This window comes from Caloenas nicobarica, chromosome Z, assembly GCF_036013445.1.
Source record: "Caloenas nicobarica isolate bCalNic1 chromosome Z, bCalNic1.hap1, whole genome shotgun sequence".
Lineage (NCBI taxonomy): Eukaryota > Metazoa > Chordata > Aves > Columbiformes > Columbidae > Caloenas > Caloenas nicobarica.
In genome coordinates this window covers 18,539,349-18,560,016 of record NC_088284.1, presented here as the reverse complement: position 1 = coordinate 18,560,016, position 20,668 = coordinate 18,539,349, and the positions used below count along the sequence as shown (strand labels likewise).

General features: G+C 35.3%; 1 protein-coding gene across 1 annotated transcript; it reads right to left on the bottom strand.

Moving 5' to 3' along the window:
* Positions 1 to 268: 268 nt before the first annotated feature.
* Positions 269 to 20,561, bottom strand: CENPK (centromere protein K). Its single transcript, XM_065656894.1, has 10 exons — positions 20,283 to 20,561; positions 18,010 to 18,111; positions 15,426 to 15,482; positions 12,667 to 12,739; positions 8,037 to 8,083; positions 6,714 to 6,796; positions 6,495 to 6,593; positions 6,078 to 6,219; positions 3,413 to 3,463; positions 269 to 427 (listed from the first exon to the last, which is right to left on the bottom strand). Exons 1-10 carry the CDS (start codon positions 20,559 to 20,561, stop codon positions 269 to 271), a joined length of 1,092 nt encoding a protein of 363 aa, XP_065512966.1.
* Positions 20,562 to 20,668: the final 107 nt, after the last annotated feature.

The window sequence follows — 20,668 nt, the reverse complement described above, 5'->3', positions numbered from 1 at the left end:
AACAGCTGATAAAACCCTCCACAATGGAAATCTTGGCATCACTTGCCATAAAACTGAAAGCCAACTGTAACGGTGAGCACTTACAAGTACATAAAATAGAAAATTTTGTCTTTTTTTCCTATGGCAAAGCACACAATTTATTAAATAAAATAATAAAATCATACACCAAGAAGGTGCTGATATTTAAAAAAGCTTAGAATAATATGTATGTCTTAGCCCCTAAGTAAGATCACTGGTGCTCTGTTATAAAGTAAACACGTGGGTCAGGCTACATGTGAAAGGCTTCGAGGCGTATTCTGTTTGGATCTTCTGGATGCCTCAGGGCTACTCCATATCGCAGCAGCAGCTCAATATAAGGTGCCCAAAATGAGTCATTGATTGTTACATAGGGTTCATGTGGTGTGTCCATTAATTTGTTAATAAGAATCTGGAAGACAAAAAGGAAATTAGGGAATTTAGGAAATTAACAAAACAGCTAGATTTTTATCTCCTGTAGGCAAATTTGTACAAATTATTGTAATAAGACACTTATGTAGGCAATATAAGAAATACAAGCCTACAGGAGAAGTACAAGACCTGGCCAAAGTAAAAGTAAAACAAAGAACTTCCCATTAACTTCATTACAACTCTTTTGATGTAAAAATTAGAACCCAAATTCTCCTTTTATCCAGACTAAGCTTTTTACTATCTGTCAAAATTCTTAGTAGATTTTAGATAGTGTAACTGTAAATATCTAAAAATCTGCACATGAAAGTGGTAAATCCTTGTATAATTAATGTTTAAATTGGTATCTGTTAATTTAAGATTAGAAACATTAAATAAGAGGGAAAAGCTAGGTTTTTGGGAATTGCCTCAAACTGTGACTTACTATCAACAAATATTATTTCTCCTTCACTCTTTCTGATTTTAGCAGAGAAGAATGTTCACCTTACAATTTTTCTAAATTTCATCTCAATAATGAGCTAAAAACATATCTAGGAATTATTTTTCCTGTATTTTGTGTCCTTCTGTAGGTAACGTTTGAAATAAGCTTGCACCTGCAAAAAGTTAAACATCATAGTCCTACTTTGGCTTCATCATGCTTGCAAATCAAATCTTTCTGCTTATCTCATAAATGGATTATCCAAATTCTTAATATCACTTCATGTTCAGGCACGACAAGCAAGCACCTTACAACAATTCACCTCCTCTTGATACTTCCTCAATTCTCCTTTGTTCCTTATCTAAACATAGAATTACTTAATGGAGTTAAAAACAAACATCAGTTTTGACATAGTTTTTCTGTTCTTGGAGACCAAGAATATGCCATATAATATTGCTCACGGGGAATACTTTACACATTTTGGATTAAATAATCTTACCCACCCCATGGTGTTCTCTCCATATTCATCCCAGATATTTCATCTTGCTACTCAGAGCTTCTAAATGTTATAGCTTTCCCAGTTTCAGTAGGTACTAAATATTCTGTCTCTTTATTGCTAAAGAAAAGCTCAAAATCTGCACTACCGGATTTCACTCTTTTTTCAACCATTGCTATTTAAAAAAAATACTGTTCTTTTTTGGAACATTCCAAATAATAGTTCCAGTTTACATCTTTTGTACTTATCTGCTCCCATTTTGAGTATTTATTCCAAATGCATTATTTTAGATGAATTGTTACTTAGTTTTTTCTGACATTTGGTATTCCAAAATAGCCTTTATGGCTGTAACCTTACATACATTTGTATTGTAAACAGCCTTTCAAATCTTAAACTAGTTCACTAAATTCTCAGTCAGAAAAGAATAATCCTCAAACTCTTTAAAAGGAAAGGAATTACTACATTTGTAAAAAGTTACAGCTCATTACTGGAATGAAAAGTAGTATAATAAAGATTCTGAGGCTTGCATGAGAAAAGAGCTTACTGCTTGCTTACTACTTACAGTAATTTAATGAAGTAGGTACTGATATACCTAAATAATATAAACGTATACACCTAGCTTGTCAAAGGGGATTTATTAAAATGTACACTTTCATTATTTAACAGACACATGGAGATTAAGGAACCATGGTTAGGAACACATGCACTGATTGTAATTCTGTGAATGAATTACATTTGTACAGCAGCAAAGCCTAAATCTGTAATCATAATACAAAGATGACTTTGCATGTCTCTTTAAGAAACTACTATCTGTATGCAAGAAAACACTTTTGAAATATAACAGGCACTTGAAGCTAGAAGCAAGTTGCTCAAGAACAACAAAAAAACCACCTCCTATAAAACAAAGATAAGGGACATGGACAGTTTATGCCAAGATAGTTAAAATTAAAAATAAGCCTGAATTTTTGGAAGTAGTTTGTTCTTCCAAATGGAAATCAGACATTACTTGGATGTGTTCACATTTTGAGATTAACAATATCAGAAAAATATGAAGGGTAATTTTAAAGCATTAGAAGAGCTTTAAAATTTTAATTCCATAGGGAATGTGGCTGTTTTAAATTCTGATCTGTTTTCAAGCTCTGCCTAATTTGGCATTAATAGGCATGCTGAGATACTTGAAGCATGTTAAATGATCTTAATGATGTAAGCCCGAAGTCTGGGCTTTAAACTCAAGTACAACAATGTCATAGTGACCAGATCATAGCATCTTAATACCAGAAAGTTGTTATTCATCAAGTTTTCCCTCAGGAAAAAACTTTTTCCCCCAGGGAGGTCTTACACATAGGTCCTTACAACTGTCTGAAGAGTGAGGATTGAGGAGTAATAAGAAATCTCACTTCAAATGCTATATTTAAGACAAGAAGGAACAATTCTAGTGAAAATATTTTTTAATGCTCCTTCAAATTCATGCTTTGCAATTCAAATTCATAAATTCCACTGCGATTAAAATACGCACTAAGCAATGCTGGCCTACTTATAAAAATCAGTTAGAAATGCATGAAACACATTCATTTGATTTCCTCACATGAGAAGATAATCCAGCTAATACACAAGACTACACATTAATTGGTCATTTTATAACTGTTATTGTATTAATTTCAGAAATACTTTTATTGAACAGTACAAAATATAGCATGAAATGGAACAATTCTTTTTTCTACTAAGCACAGCATCTCTCTCCTCTCACGAGCCACTAAGGCTCATAAAACTCCTTTAAAATAATAATCATAAAATTAAGAAATAAGGGATATCCATTCTCCACCTTAAGTTGAAAATTTAGTTATCTAAACTATTCCCACATCTCTTTTAAAAAATTGAGGCTTTAATTTGATAGGAATTGAAATAGGAATCTGACATAACATTCTTAAACATTCTGCTTTTCATTAACTATCTTAACCCTATGTCATATACTGTATTTTATCTTATTAATATATTATGATCAGTGCTCAGCATTGGAAAATCGCCCAGATCTCTACATAACAAAACCATCTTACCTCTACAATTTCACGCAGTGTTATCAGTTCAGCTGGGTCTTCAGAAGAATTCTGCAAAGATAACCACACCCCCAGCCAAATTAACAAAACCCAAAGCTAAATAGCCAGGAGAAATGTTAATTGACAAAGAAAAATAATCACACCATTATTTGATTGCATAGTATAAAACGGTTAAGAACTTTTACTCAGATTTATTCATGACAGAAATACGATGTAGTATGTAAATCTACCAGTTCAATATCATACACTTTAATATTTTTAATTCAAAAAATGTTATATATAATCTTAAGTGATCACAGTATATATACCTAGGTTTACCTTTAAATAAAATAAAATACATCATATTTATAATGTAGTATGGTGCAAAACATTCTACAAATAAGATCTGGTAGGAAAAAATAAAATTACTTTGTGAACTTCGGAAAAATGTTTACAATGCACATTTGACACAGCTTGACTTCAATTCATAGTGGCTCGATATGTTTTCATGATGTGCTGATGAATATTTGTTCACTCTTACTCTGACTTCAATTTAAAAAACTGGCCAAGCTTAAGAAAGAGAATCATTAAAAATTGGGGAAAAAAGAAAAAAGGAAATAAGTCCTTGATATAATATAATCGGAAAATAACTTGTTTTCATTTGTAGCAAGCAAATCAAAGCTATTTGCCTATAAAGTGATAAGGATTCCTTAGGCAGCAATGCCAACAAAACTGCTTGTTCTGTTGTGTGGTGAACCTGATTATTTTATTTTATTTTTTAAATTCAATTTAGTTTAAATTTTTCTTTTAAAAATTTTAAATGAAATGTTAAAGTTTTAATTGGATATTAGCAAAAGGTTCTTCACTCAGAAGTTCGTGGAGCACTGGAACAGGCTCCCCAGGGAGGTGTCACGGCCCCAAGCCTGACAGTGTTCAAGAAGAGACTGGACAACATCCTCAGACACACGGTGTGAACTGTGGAGTGGTCACATGCAGGGACAGGAGTTAGACTCAATGATGCTCGTGGGTCCCTTCTGACTCAGAACATTCTATGATTCTATGAATTTTATCCTTTTTCCCCATCCACTTCACATTCAACAAAATAAAGCAGGTAATACAGAGCTGGTGACTGCTTATACAGCACTGCTGTTGAACATGTCAACCTAAGTCCTAAGATATAAGCAGCTATGCAGCACCTTATACGAACTCCACTTCTGGAACAGAAGAATACAAGCAATAAAGAATTTGTGAAAGGCAGATCTGGATTTTTCATAATCCAAGGCAAGTTCTGGCTCCTTCTGTCCAGTCACAGTTCTTAATAGTCTCACCTTCAGAAAGCCACAAGGGGGACATGCTGCCTGCTCCATGGAAACCTTGTGAACCATGGAGTTAAGGCTCAATAATGACTGTCTTTCTGCCTTTATCTTGATACTAGGCTGAGGGAAACAGAATAAGATGCTTGAAGATGGCTGAATAAGATTTTTAAATGGACATCATGCCTTGAAGGTTCCAATTGTTATTTTTATGTGCAAAATATACACTTCTGTGCAAAAACAAGTTGGTTTTTTTTTATAATATTAGTTTTTACCAGTTTCCAAGCAAGATTAATCCAAGAGGATGCAAATATAGAAAACGGGTATCCTAAGGATAAGCCAGGGAATTGGGAAAAAAAAAAAAATTGTACAGGAGAAAAAAGCTTTGCTAGTTCAATTACCAGAACAAAGAAAGAGGGTATAAGATTGCTGTCTATAAATATATCAGGAAGAATAAATACAAGAAAGAAAAAGAGCTATTCTAGGGACAATACTGGCGTAAGAATACATAGCGCTATATTTAACATGAATAAATTGAAACTGGAAGTTAGGAGATAGTTTCTAATCAGAGTACTGAGGTACTAGAACAAACTCCAATAGAAACAGTAGTAACAAAAATAATTAGTTTTAGAATGGAGCTCAATGATAATATTATAGAAGTTATATTATGTGGTTGTCTGAAATAACACGGAACTGGATTAAAGAAATCCTTTATATTATTGTATTATTAAAGGTATCTGGAATCAAAATCTAACCCTGCCTTTTTTGTAGCTTTTTTGTAACTATTCTTTCAAATAATAATGGTAAAAAGTTTATTTTTACTGCAGACTTTGAATTTATTATGCAAAATACTCTCTTACTGCCTATTTTCCCTAAAGTTTCACATAATTTTTGGCCTAGTTTGCCTGAACAGAAACTGATGGTTAACATTCCAAACTACACTGTAATTATAAACACTCGTCCTTATTATTGTTCCAAAAACATTGTTAGACAATTAAAATTTGCTTTGCCAAGGAAAATATGAATCCACTTGCCTAGTCCAGTGAAGAAGGAAGTGGAACAATCTGGAGTGAACCCCTCACTATTTCCAAGTTTGGCACAGCTTGCAGTTCAGTAAGAAACACAATACATTGCTATGCATCTCGTTGGGTAAAGGATATATGCATTAAAAAAGAAAATATCCAGCTGGGAACAGCATTGAATAATATAAACGAACCTGAAAATACCAATTTAACCTAAAGAATCAGCTGTAAGAAATGCACTTATTTCAAAATATAACCGCAAATTCTACGCTAGTGACTTTAAAGAGATATGGCATCTAATTAAATAGAAACTGAACATTCCAAATGTAATAGTTATTGAGAAAATCTTACCTTGTTTTTAGCAATTCCATCTTTCTTTGGAAGGGGAAAATGTTCTTCTAGGAATTCACTCAAAGTATTCAAGAGCTGTTTCTTAAACGTCTTTAGTTTCAACATCTTATTTTGTAGTTCATGAAATGATTCATTTTTCAAGCTAATAGTAAAAACATAGAATATGAAATTCAATCTAGTAATTAAAATGTTCTTCTTAAGTAAAAAAAGGGCCTTACTTTCTATTGTTGTAAGTTCAACATCTTGAATCACAGGATATAAGCAGATAGCAATATTTTCCATGTTTCAAACATGGATTACTGAGTTACTATTTGATCTGTTTAACAAAACAAGGATATGTTCTAAGAGTTTGTTTGCTCATTTGCTATTGTTGATATTTAAATTCTTCAACATAAAAACTCAACATTGCAGAAATACCTTTTTTGGGAAAGTTCTTCAACTTGGGTTTTTGTCTCTTCTTCAATTCCATTAAGAGCATCTAGCACCTGCTCCTGTTCTTCAAGCCACTGCTGCTCTCTTTGAAACATAAAAAGTAGGAAATGGCACAACAGATAAATAGTTTTTCTGGACAATAAAAAAAAATACTGTGTGGTAAAAAAAGCTTACAGCATCCATAAGTCCAAATTATTACATTACCTTTTCAGATCTTCTTCCAGTTGCCTATTCTTTGACTCAACTGTTGACAGCACCATTTCAAGATCATTCTCTACTTTCTGCAACTATAAAAAAATAAAACCTACAGTTTGCAGATAGTCCAGCCTGTAGTATTTGTTCTATGTAAGGTTACATCTATAAGCTGGTAAATAGGGCCAAAATTATCTGTAATTTCTTAAGAAATATGGCTATACAGTAACACACTGTTTTTAAATCCAGTTGGAGCTATTTAAAACATTACTGTCACCGGCTGCTCATTAGTGTCTAATGGAAGCTCCCTAAAACAACATAGTTGATTTTACCTGAAGCAGATTATGGAGCACACACATGAACCACTCATCTGATGGACGACTGAGGAGAAAACATCTAGAGCACCAGAGCTGTGCTGTCTAAATCATTGCAGCTGCTTGCAAGACTGAATCCCTGCTAATTGCACCAACATAAAATGTATAGCACTGGACTGAGTCTTTCGTTAGTGCATTATGTTCTACAAAGTAGTATTTCTAATAGTTTACATGTCTAAAATACGAAATTATGATTAGATGTATTTTGTCTCCTTCTATATAAACTATAAGAATGTCAATATTTAGCTCAAAAAAATAAAAATTTTGAAAATATTCTACAGAAGGGAATACGCTGTATATATGCAACATCTGAAAAAAATTTAGAATCCTCAACAAAACAGGCCACAAAATGGGATATCAGATCAAACATGCCATAGCACGAAAGTCAATTGAAAATATATAAACAAATAACTTGTTAATAGTGTTAACAGCAGCTGGGTTCCCTTTTGTGAGTGATACTAGAGGGACAAAAGCTGCCAGGAAGAAGAAAACCAAAAAGTATTTTTTAAAGACATAGCCAAAGGAATAGACTCAGGTCATGCCACATACCAATGTCCAATCAATATACTATAATGCTACCTCAAAGACATTCTTGATTTGGTCTTTCTTCCAAGGCTGGAAGAACTCAAAAAATTATTTGCAAATTATTGTCACAGAACTCTAAATCTAAGAATTCTCACTTTTTTGTATAACACATAATGTAACATTATTTTTTATCAAGTATGAAATGCAATATATAAAAACTTTTTGTTTAAAAGATCATTCATTACAACCAGGAAATTTTAGTAGTTATAATACATTAGAAAACACTAGAACAACAACAATGCCTGAAGAAACATACACAGTATCTTAGCAGTAGTCCATCACAGGAGTAGTCATAGGAAAATGCAGGAATTCTACATACTTTTTTTCATTTTTTTCAACAAAATTTTATTATCTTTTAACAAACAAAAAGTCTTACCTCTTGTTTTCCTGATTTTACCAGTACATCCGGATTGGTAGATATTACTGAAAAATAAAATGATTTTTTTTTTTTTTTAACATTGGATGATACAGACTTGTTTATACTGAAAAGCAGCCTGGCTAGAGAGAAACTTGTGTAGCCTCTAAAAAAGTAGCTTGGCTGTCAGCAGCAGCTTAACCACATTTTGTGGTGTCCTGCTGGGCTAAGCTACTGTCACTTTTCAGCAAGTTAAATTAGACTGAAAGAAGTGTGGTGTTAAAGCTTCTGAGTTATTTTTTATACTGGAATTAGTTCAGGTACATAACACTGAAATACGAAGTACACTCATTCTCCAAGATAAGCAAGCCTGATTTTGCCAGTGGAAGAGATTCCACCCACATCACCAACATGGGCAATCAAATTCTTCCAGTCTTGAACTCCTTGTTAAACAGCCTCCCAAATGCTTCATCAGGTTTCTAAACCTATCAGAGTTAAAGAACTTAAAAATCATGTTACCCACCTTACTGTTCACAAGAACAGCTACATGTAGGGAAATGAAAGGCCCAGCAAGGCCAATGTTCTAACTCCAAACCTGAGCAAGAGTGGTACTTGAGGGAAAGTACAGTACTATTCAAGGATGTGGTAATGTTTCCCCAAAATGCTTCTGCAAAAGGCTCACGGATTTTCAGAATAAAAAGTAAATTTTTGTATTTGAAAGTCTTCTACGGACTTCAATCAATTCTCAGTTCCATGTCAACTTGCAGCATCTGCATAAATGTATGGCTTTTGAAAAGTAAAGCATTTGAATTTATTAATAGGAGAAACGAAAGCTACTCTAACAGATTTAAATCTTAATATGATGGGGATATTTTTTGTCCAAGCTTAGGCTCCAAATCTCTGATCTTAAAAATAATTACTTCACTAAAAGGTCATCTTTTAACAAAAAGGAAAACATTTAACCCTCTCATAAAAGCATTGAATATGACCTAAATACAATTCAGTTAATTTCATAAATTTATAAAAGCCCTTTAAATTTTTTTGTAAGGTAATTTTATGGCTTTTATCTCCACGAGCCTTGAGAAACCTTGGATTAGTAGTTTTAAAAGTAGCATTTTTTTTCAAGATGAGATTCAGTAAAACTACTGTGTTAATAATGCTTTAAGTTATATGTCTCAATAAAATCCCTTCTACTTAGGAGAATTAACTTTCTCTAGATCTCAACACAAAATTTGAGTAGAGTGCTCCCAAATTTAGCTTATGTTTAAGAGCTGTGGGAGGTAGTGGTCTTTGCAATTATTGGAGCAAGATTTCTTCAATAACACAAATATCCTACATAGACATGATTTCTTTCCTAGGAGAGAAATCACTAACTCTAATTTAGTGAAGGAACGGTGCAGATCTAAGACACTGAGACAACACATTTATGGCAGCTGCTACTGTAAAGAACACAGGTTGCTCCATCTACTATCAGTTAAAGCTTTTTCAGTTATGAATCATTACACTTGCAAAAATCAAATGTCAAACAGAATTGCCTAGTGATATATAGTACAATTACTAAGCAAAATACTACCAGATGTTAGGAATGGAAAAGCAACTACTATGCACATTTATACAGAAACTCATATTAAAATAAGAGGAATTTGGCAGCATACTGACATTTTGCAAAGGAAAATAAAAATCATGCAGAGACCACAACTGGTTTATATGGTTGCTTCTCCTTCCTCATTTTGCAAAGCTGACAATCAAATTCTGTTTTTATTTCAGCTGGGATAGGGTTAATTTTCTTCCTAGTAGCTGGTGTAGTGCTGTATTTTGGATTCAGTATGACAATAATGTGGATAATACACTGATGGTTTTAGTTGTTGATGGGTAATCAAGGACTTTTCAGCTTTCCACGCTCTGCCAATGACGAGGTATATGAGAAGCTGGGAGGGGGCACAGCCAGGACAGCTGATCCAAACTGGCTAAAGGGATATTCCACACCATATAACATCATGTTCAGTCTATAAACTGGGGAGCTGGCTGGGGGGGCTTGGGGCAATTGCTGCTTGGGGATGGGCGCTGTATCCATCACAAGTGGGGAGCAATTGCATTATGCATCACATGTTTTATGTATTCTTTTATTATTGTTATTATTTTATCTTCCTTTACTGTCCTATTAAGCTGTCTTTATATCAACCATTTATATCAACGGTTTTTTTAATTCTCTCCCCCATCACGCTATGGGGGAGGGAGTGAGCGAGCAGCTGTTTGTGGGAGTGTGAGCAAGCGGCTGTGTGGTGGCTGAGTTGCCGGCTGGGGTTAAACCATGACAAAAAGCCAAGTGCTTGTTAAAACATTTTAATTTAGCTGATTTAGCAGCTCTAGAGCTACAAAAATAGTATCAGAAATTGAGAAAGAACAGCAGAATCAAGTAAAAACTTCACTAGAATAAAATTTGCATTGCAGATTCAAGTCCGTTTGCCAATATTGTGCCCAAATAAATGCAGAACTGCCAAGTTATAACCTCTGAAAATAAAGCTTAAAATTGAAATGCTGACAGGCCCTCATTTACAAGAAATGAGCTGGCCATTACTAAACGCAGAAAACAAAGTAACAAGACAGCCTGACATTCATGTTCTATTAGTAAATCGTCTGAGATTAGTATTTCTGCTATTTAGATAAATCCAAATCCAGATAATGTTTTCAATTAAGTAATTCCTCCTTCAAAACAAACAGTAGGTAGAAAGGAGCCAAGATGGACAAAGAAGATGTAAGCACGGTAGACTCCTCATTTTCATACAAGCATTGTATTCAAATTCTTAGCAGCAACTTTTTTTTTCTCCTACAGAATGGTAGCCAAAAAGGCAAAGCTTTGGCTGCAAAATACTATTTGCATTGTAATATACACAGATCATTTCTCTAGTACAAAATTAAGATTTCTAATAATAAATCTTATCACCTGAGAACAAGTAAGAATGGTTGAGCAAAGCAAGTCAGCAAGCCAATAAAAATAGGTCAAGCCCCAAGAATGTTTTTAATCAATAGCTTAATGTTTAAAATAATTACATATTTTAGTAAGGAAGCCCAAAATCTCCAGGTATCTTACCCAGATAAAAACTGTAAGTGTTTTCAATCCATTTGCTTTAAGCCAGCAGCTTATTCATGAGCAGCAGCCAAGAACCAGTATTTCATAAATTCATTCAATGTCATGCTTTTGGTCTACATACCTCTAAGAAGCTTTTGAAGCTGACCATTCTTAGAGACAGGCTTACAAAGCACATGAACTATGAATTTATTCTAATCGAGCAAAAATATCTATTTACAAGAAAGAAAAAGTTCTGATTTTTTTTCCAGCTCATATTATTTGATCACAATAGGCAGCAAGTACATGAACTTTGAAAGAAGCTGGAGAAGTGACTTCAATATTAATCTGAAAACGCATCCCAGTTTTACCAAATGACAAAGTATTGGAAATCACCATCTGCTGTCTAAAATGCGTTCCTATCATTTTGTCAACACCAAAAAAGTCAAGCCTCTCTGCCATAAAAATATTCAAATGAGTCAATGTATCCATTTTAAGATTAACAAGTTTTACTGGGTTGAAAGGTGCTAATGGGTCTTCCACAGGAGACAAAACTGTGAGTGCTACCAGAATACTTATAGTGTAGTGTGAACTGTTTTAGGAGTCTCCAGATGTGACATCTGAAAAAACAAATTACTTTACTTGCACTTAGATTCCGAATGGTTTTATTTTCAGTGTCTGGCCATATCAGCCTTGCAGAGTGAAATCAGTCACAACTGATGCTTATGAACAAAAAGAATTTTTAAAAACGGAAGAATTTATATGTTTTGACTGATAATGCCCAACAAATATAAGAGCTACCACTTGTCTCAGTGGTTTGTGCTTCTCAGGATCAATAAGTAATCTGGCTTCCTGTGTTTTTAAAACAAACTGAAGTGTCTTTTACCACCTCTTCTTGACCTGAAATCTATGACCTCTGTTAAATCCAAGCTAGATATTTTATTATGGTGTAATGGGCTTATCACTAAAGGTTTACTTCCAAGTTTCAGCTAGTACATGACAACACAACTCACTTCTGTGAAGTATTAATTTTAAAAAAAAAATCAAAAAAGGTATGGTTAAAAATATGCCTGGATAAATGATTGTTAGTTAATTAGCAATACTTGCAAAGATTAAAAAATATATATTAGCTTCTTAAAAGAGACAATGAAGACAAAATAATTTGTAGTTCCATCCTAAAAAGGAAATACAAATGAAAGATAGAGAAGAAACAATTACAGAAAGGAGAAACCTGAAGATAACAGTATAATGAACTTTTATTATTGTGTTAGGAGATCTGCTAACAGTTATTTTTCCATTTAACTTACTGATGAATGGTGATATGAATCATGCATTTATTTGTCCAGAATCATAAGATTAAATTATAGTAGAATTCCCTTTGAATTCTAAATACACTTAGAACTTCAGTGCAAAAAGAATTTAGAAATGAAACATACATGCTACTGTGGGAGTATTTAATTTTAAGTAGCTATAGTATGAAAATACAATCAGCAAACATTTGATATACACACAGTTTAAGGTGCCTAACTGAAAGAGACTTTGCAGAAATTTATGAGTATACCTTAGATGGAAACAGATACTTACATTCAGGACATCTGTCTTGCCATTGACGACATTCCGCTGACAAAGCTCTCACTCGTGTCGTTAACAAGGAAAGCTGTACAACAAGAAAAGAGGCATTTCTTGAAGTGTGTTGAGTTGCAATGGAGTCGAATAAGATCAAATGGGATAGAAATTAAATTATTAAGTTTATAGAGCAGAAAACAAAAGAGCATCTATTACAATAGACCACTCATTCCTTCAAAAGATTTACAAAACCACTCACAGGGATCAAGAAATACTTTTTTTCCCCCAAATGGAGGAAATAAGAAGTAGACAGAGTTGGCATTTTCTGCTTTTCGTTTGTAATATCAGATAATGATCACAACTGAAGATAAGCCCTTAGAAGCAATGACAATACTTCACATCCGCACTCCTTCTCAGGTGCATGGTTGACACACAATTTAAGGTTAAATGCTTGATGTGTGATGACTAAACAGAAGATTGGCTTCCAAAAAAACAACAGTAGTCAAATCTTCTATCAAAACTGCCTCTGTGGATTCAACAAAAATGCTTTAGAACCAGTGCTCTAGTTCACTGTAATCACTGAAAATATAGGAGTCATAAAAAAACCCCCACCTGTTCAGAAAAGTTTATTAAAAAACCCTAAACTAAACATTTTTTAAATATGTTCTTATTTTACTAACTTACTATGTTCTGATGAAAGAATACATTAGTTGTTACTATTCCACTTCCTGAAACTGAGGACCACACCTATAGTTTTTTTAATACATTGTAAACTACATATAGATACCATGTTACAAGTATTCTGATATGAAATTAAGCATAAATTTAAATACAAATGGTACTGCTGATACGGTCACGCATTCAATAAGAAGCAGTGCAGATTGCATTTGTCTTTACAGCAACTAAAAAGAGAAAAATATGCTAAGAATCATAAGCCAGGTTCTTACAATAAAAATATCAAAAATTGACAAGTTTAGCTTTTCACTACTCAAAATAACTTCGTACAGTGCATCTTCAAATGACAAACTTTTAAAATAAAGGAAAAGAAAGCAAACCCAAACCGAAAGAAATAATCACCATACAAACATTTCTTATTTTTAAAGGTCTTTCAATAGCACCCAGTATGATCTCCACAATTTTTCCAGGTACTGAGGTTAGACTGACAGGTCTGTAGTTTCCTGGGTCGATCCAAGTACCTATGTTAGGGTGGCAATAAGATCACATGAAAGTTGCTGGCCTTCTCCTCTTCTCTCTATTTTCTATCATCAAGTGCTATCTTAATTTGATCTTCATTTTTGCAAATGCATTGAATCACCATCTTGCTATGACAGTTTTCAAGAAAAGCATATCTCAAAAGTTTAAGTATTAATTACGAGGGTATGATATGCTGCAGTAAAACTGCAAAGAAAGGTAAAAACCTCAGTCTACACACAAAGTTATACAAAATTTATTTCTACTTATAGGATTTTATCCAGAGTCCTAAAAGAAGAAAAATATTGTATTTTATGCATTTGAATATGCATCTTCATTTCTTTATTCTGATTAAATAATAGTTTAGAACATAGTTTATTACTAGCAGGAGAGGTCAGTAATTACATAGTAATTTAGTATCTGAATGTATTCAACAGATATCTCTGAAGCAAAGCACTCTTTTAGTTATTTATTTAGTCAAGTGTATTGAACTAACCATCTGAATACTCTAGCTGAAATAACCTAAGATGGAGATTTAAGACCTACATATTACATGTAAGCAGCCCAATGTTTATCTATTTATACCTTGTAAATCTGGGGTCCTCATATAAATTCTATTTTAAAGATTCCCATTTAGAATCTACAAAGAACTGAACAGCCTCCCAGGGCTCAGTGTTGGGGCCAGTTCTGTTTAATATCTTTGTCAATGATCTAGACGAGGAGATTGAGTGCACCCTCAGTAAGTTTGCAGATGACACCAGGCTGGGTGGGAGTGTTGATCTGCTGGAGGGCAGGAAGACCGTACAGAGGGATCTGGACCGGCTGGATTGTTGGTCTGAGGCCAGTTGTATGAGGTTGAACAAGGCCGACTGCCGGGTCCCGCACTTGGGTCACAACAACCCCAGGCAGCGCTACAGGCTCGGGGAACAGTGGCTGGAAAGCTGCCTGGCTGAAAAGGATCTGGGGGCATTGATTGACAGTGGCTGAACATGAGCCAGCAGTGTGCCCAGGTGGCCAAAAAGGCCAACAGCATCCTGAGAGAACTGGGGCTGTTTAGCCTGGAAAAAAAGAGGCTGAGGGGAGACCTTATCACTCGTACAACTACCTGAAAGGAGGTTGTAGCATGGAGGGTGTTGGTCTCTGCTCCCAGGTAGCAAGCGATAAGACAAGAGGAAATGGCCTCAAACTGCACCAGAGGAGGTTTAGATTGGATATTAGGAAAAACTTCTTCACGGAAAGGGCTGTCAGGCATTGGAACAGGCGGCCTAGGGAAGTGGTGGAGTCACCATCCCTGGAGGCGTTTAAAAGGCGTTTAGATTAGGTTTTTAGGGACATGGTTTAGTGCTAGACTTAGGTTAGGTTATGGTTGGACTCAATGATCCTGTGGGTCTCTTTCAACTGAAATGATTCTATGATTTTATGATTCCATGTAACCTTTTTGCTATATGCAAATGCAACTTTTCAGTATTTGCTAGACACACACTTCAGAACATAGCTTCAAAGTCAGTAAGAGTTGGAAACACACCATATATTTACAGAAAACTAAATAATTAGTGGAGATTAATAATTTAAAAAATCTACATTACCTTTGCATTTGATTTTAGCAGCGTTTCCGTTCCTAGAAGCAGTGTCTGGCTCCGACACTTTGTAGAAAACAAACAAAACAAAAAAATGTTTACTTACTCTCTCTTTTGTAAGAAAGAAATGCAATGCTTATAAATTCCAACAAGTTGTTTTATATAGGAATAAAGGAGTTTCGACTTGGCTCCTACCACATCCATCAGAGCCTTACTCAGAACACAAAATTAAGAAATATTTTGACATCATACTGTTAGAGAACAGACTGCTTTAGCTTACTGAGTTATTTAGTATGCCACTTTTTGTAGAATTTGTTTAGAAACTGCTAATATAGAATTCGCTTAGAATAAGTATGTTTGCTTAGCATCAACTTCTGCAAACTGTGAACCCTTGAAACTTTCTGCTTCATAAAGTAAAAAAAAGGCCTGAGAGTCTTCAACCTAGAACGGGAGCTGCGACCCTGGAGATAAGTAAAGGAAAAGAACCACACCTAACAGAAGAATGTTTTGGCTGTTGTGAAGAACTAATTTTCTCCAGCCACAGATGCACAGTAGCAACTGAAGGTCTGAGCTTTAATTGACAGGCCACCTGATGAAAATGAAGAGATCCAATGAAGAAAAGGGACACCCCAGACTCTGATTTTATAATTGGCCCAAAGTGATGGGTGGGGGGTGGCAGCTTGGATTGTGGGGGTATAATTGTTTCAGTTTTTTCCTGCTCCATGCTGTACCTTGCAAATATATTATTTATTTTAGAGGAATGGAATCCACGCCTATGTCTCTGCTACAGGAAGCCTAGGGAAAAGGAACTTCGCTAACAGTACCACAATTAAAAAAAATAGAATTTAAATTAATTGAAAAGTAGCAGCTAACAAAAGATGTATGATTTGAGGAAAAAGGCAAGTTATGAGGGAAATGTTGATATGTGGAAAGACACTGAACAGATCAACATGAGAAATGAGGAAAGGAGAGTCATGGACTGAATAGGGAAGGTGCTGAGAAGTTACCACACTTGCTGCTACTCTTCTGGCCCTCCCGAGTAGTCACATTATAATACACATTTTTAGTTTTCACTCATTTAGGGCAATATACGGTACACTTCAGAAAAGTTCTGATTTTTAGAAGTGCAATACATCAGCTTCCCATGACTGCAATGGGATGTGTATCTAGTCAGAAATTCAGGCCACCAGAGGTATCCAAGGCTTCACCAGGAGACACCTGCTAAGTTCTTTCTTGTTTTATACTGTTTGAAACTAAAGCACAGTATAGGATTTCTCCAATAAAATCTGCTAAAGCTGACACACAATCATTGGAACATCACATTATAAATCATATAACCTAGGAGCTACTTCAATGACTATTGGCTGTTTAAACTTTTTGCTGAAACGTGCTTGCATACAGGACGGAACAATCACAAAATAATAAAAATCCTACTGTTTTTATCAACTTCCAAATATAACGCACATTATCACTTCCTGTATTGTTTTGGGGATGCTGGGCATGACATACAAGATATCAGAGATTTTAAATTAAATTCAAAATAAAAAAGATTCTAATTTCCTTTGTAATCTGAAAATTTCAATGAAAGTTTGCATTCTTTGAAGTGCTGTGAAGCAAATCTTGTTTTGACAACTTATTACAGTACTCCAGAAACCTAAACACGGGATTCCCTGCCACCTGTTCGATACTAAGATGTTTACACATAACAACAAATAAAATCACATTAGTCTTTTAAAAGCTAATTCTGTAAAATTATTGCACTGTGGGTTGTCTATACTTTGTTCTGCTTTAAGTTTGGAAGTATTTTTCCTTCAGTTTCCGATACTTTTTTATAGTTTGAAGCTACAACTCAGAAGTCAAGCAAATAGCACCAAAATATTATTCATTTTAATAAAAAATAAAATTGAGTGAAGCAAGTAAGAATCTCATGTGTTTTCATCAGACTCAGCAGAATCTTATAAGATGCATAGCATTCTCTCAGAACTGTTAAAAGTTTGTCTCTCCTGGGATGCCCGTAAATAAAAATATGAGTAACTTGCACTAAAACGTTATTATTAGCATATTGGGCCATACATCAAGAGAGATAAATTTTATTATTGAGGATGTAACTGTCAGTTTACATAAGCATATGCTAATATCGTCCTTCTAAGTGTCTTTTGCCTCCCATTTTATCTCTCCTTTAAAATCCAAAGTACTTGAGAATGGCATTTGTGAATCCCCTCTTGCACGACGCTAAAGGATTTCAAGTCTCAGTGTACTGGTACTACCAGAACACAAGTAAATTGTTTAACTTTCCCTAGCTTTAATATATACTCTTATTCTGTTTAACTAAATCATAATATCAGCACACTGTAAACAAAGCTTGACACTTCAAGGCATTCTTTACCCCTCACAGCAGTTCCACCTTTTGCCTTTTTCGAGATCTTTTCTTCTCCTCGCTGCCTGCCCCTGGTTTTTTTCCTGGTTTTTTTTTGAGGTGATTTCTTTGGAGGAGGTGGGGAAAGCATGCAGTGAAGGATGGGGAGTTGAACAAACAAATGCTGACAAAAGAAAGTTTACAACAAATCTAGTCTAACACTTGTGATTTGCATACCTCTTCCAGAAGCTTCCAAATATTCTCACATTCATCCAAGAGTTCTTCCTTGGCATCTACAGGACAAACCGGGTCGTTGACAATTTCTTGTAAGTATTCAGCCTATTAATAAGCAAATAGAACAGTTATCATGTAAATCTACAACAATTATTAACAGGTTACTGAATCATACCTGTTAGTTTAGGTCAAATATTTAACAGAGCAATCCCTTTGAATCTGAAGCTTTCAGTTAACTCTCCTATTTTTCTAGATAGCACTCAATCATTCTGTAAAATTGGCTAACCATATTATCATAACAAAATTTGAAGACAATGTTTTTAAAAATTGAATCACAAAGTCCCAAATTTTCAGAACTGCTTTGATTATCTGTAATAGTGGGTTTTTAAAAATTTTCTGATAACTTTAATAAAGAAACAGTATGAGAACCTCACTTCTACAAAGCCATACTTCTCTTCCATATACCTGCAAAGTTCCTAAGCATAGTTAGTTCTGCTCTGTCTTCCAATAAATATCCTAGTCTATTTCTTCTTACAACAACTTGAATTCACAATCGTTTTGACTAACAAAAAAAAGTGTCCTGGAGGTTACTAGAAAATTGAACAAAAGAACCTTAAAGATAGGCAGACAACCAAGGAAAGAGGGCACCAAGACAGCCAAGGGAAAAATCAAACGAAGTTACATTAAAAGGCTGGAGAAAAGGTTGGATCAGATAGAACACATACAAATTCAGAAATTTAATCCTAGCTAAATCTACAAAGACATACATGAACAACAGCAGCAATTAAGAGGGGAAAAAAAAACGGCAAAAATGACACTCAAATGGATTTTTTTTTGAGGTCAACCAACCAACAGGAATTTCCTAGATGTACAAGATGCAGGAAGCCTTTAAAAATACTTAAATGGATCACTAAGTTCACCAAATAGGTAGAGATTTAAAAGAGATATTAAAAAAGACGAAGATCTAAAGAAGAAATAAACATCTCTGCCTTCTTAATGATGCACAAATTTCTAACTCAACCTTTTGTTCACTTTTAGAAAATGCAGCATCAGAGAAACTTATTATGAAAACCAAATAATTTAAAGGGAATTAAATATCTAACTAGTACCTCCAAAATTCTAGTATACCATAGCAGAGTGGCTAAGAAAAAAATCAAAATGTCTCACTAGAGACTGCAAGTACTCTAGAGGACTGCAAGGTAGCAATACTTCTGCTAAGCCTTCCTGGCAAAGTTGTTGCATCAGTAATTAAAAACAGAACACTAGAAAATCTGGATTGCCATAATCTGATAAGGTCTAACAAGCACAGTTTTTGCAAAGGAAAATCACTATCTTCTTAGGAGTCTTGGAATGCCTCCATTACTTAAAAGAGAACTATTTCACATAATTTATTAAGACATCTGAAATGCCTCCAGCAAAGTCCCCCACAGAAGGCTAATAAAGAAATTAAGCAGCCTTGAGACGCAATGTACTTTTTTTCCCAGACCAAAAACTGTCAAGGAGACAAAGAAAAAAGCCTGAAAAGGGAATTTTCATCAGGGCAACTAGGTTCAGCAGCAGCAGAGCTAAGAGGGCCTGAAACAAAACACCTTTGGAAATTTGAAAGGGATCTTGGAGTGGAATAAAAAGTCCTGTTCTCCTGTGTCCACCTGCAATAATACAATCTGTCAACATGAACACGTTATATGAAGTAAACCTTTGAGCACATACCTAAAAAAATTTAAAAGTTTAAATGATTATAGTGATTTTATTACTGTTGAACATCAAAATTTCCGTGCTCGATTTTACACAACATGCATATTATGGACAGATACTACAGGCCTCAGTAGCACAAGCCAAACTGACTTGCGGTCCCTAACATTGTGCCGTTAATTACCTCACAAAGTATATACATCAAAGTATCATGTTCAGATGCTTCTCTTTGTAGCTTGCAGTTTTATCTATTTCTGTATGGTAAAATTAGGTTTCTATTTGTACACCATGCCTGAAAACTAAAGACTTTCCTGGTGTGTTTCAGCACATTCTTTCTTACCTCATTTTAGAACTCCATAATTGGGTAAAAAATAGACACGGGGACAAGTGTGCGTTGTGGGCTTTATGCCAGCCAAGCAAATAAGGGAAATGTTTCATGTCTCAACTACAAAACGACCAACTACGGAAGGGAAGTTTGAGACGAGAAAGTAAGAGCAGCCCTGGGAAAACTGATAGGAAAAGTCAGGAAGCCGGGACTTCTAAAGAGAGTAAGTTAAAAGATAATTTTTAAAAGGGCAAGATACAAACGACATCACAAAAGAGACCAGGCGGGAAGCTCCCATCGGCCCTGGCACGGCCCCCAGCACTGCACCCCCAAGGGGGGAACACGGGAAAGGGGCTGATCCCCGCAGGCAGCGCTCGCGCAGCCCGCCCGCCCCCTTCCTTCCCTCCCTCCCAGCGGCCCCACCGGCCGCCAGCCCGGCCGGGGCTCCAGGCAGGAGAAGCGGCTCCGCTCGCCGCCGCAGCCCGGGACCCCCGGAGCCCCCGGGGCCGGTGCCCGCCCGGCCCGCGCCCGTTACCATGGCGGCTCCGCTCGGCCCGCGTCCCGCTCTGCGCGCGCTTCGCAATCATTGGCTGCGCCCCGTGGCGTCACTTTCAGGGCACCCGGTATAGGGTGTGGCGAGGACGC

Coding starts and splice junctions, on each gene's coding strand:
- CENPK (XM_065656894.1), bottom strand. CDS start 20,561: ATGGTAACGGGCGCGGGCCGGGCGGGCACCGGCCCCGGGGGCTCCGGG. Junction 8,084..12,666: donor GCAAGACAGATGTCCTGAAT/GTAAGTATCTGT, acceptor TTTATTTTTCAG/TAATATCTACCAATCCGGAT. Junction 6,594..6,713: donor CTGGAAGAAGATCTGAAAAG/GTAATGTAATAA, acceptor TATGTTTCAAAG/AGAGCAGCAGTGGCTTGAAG.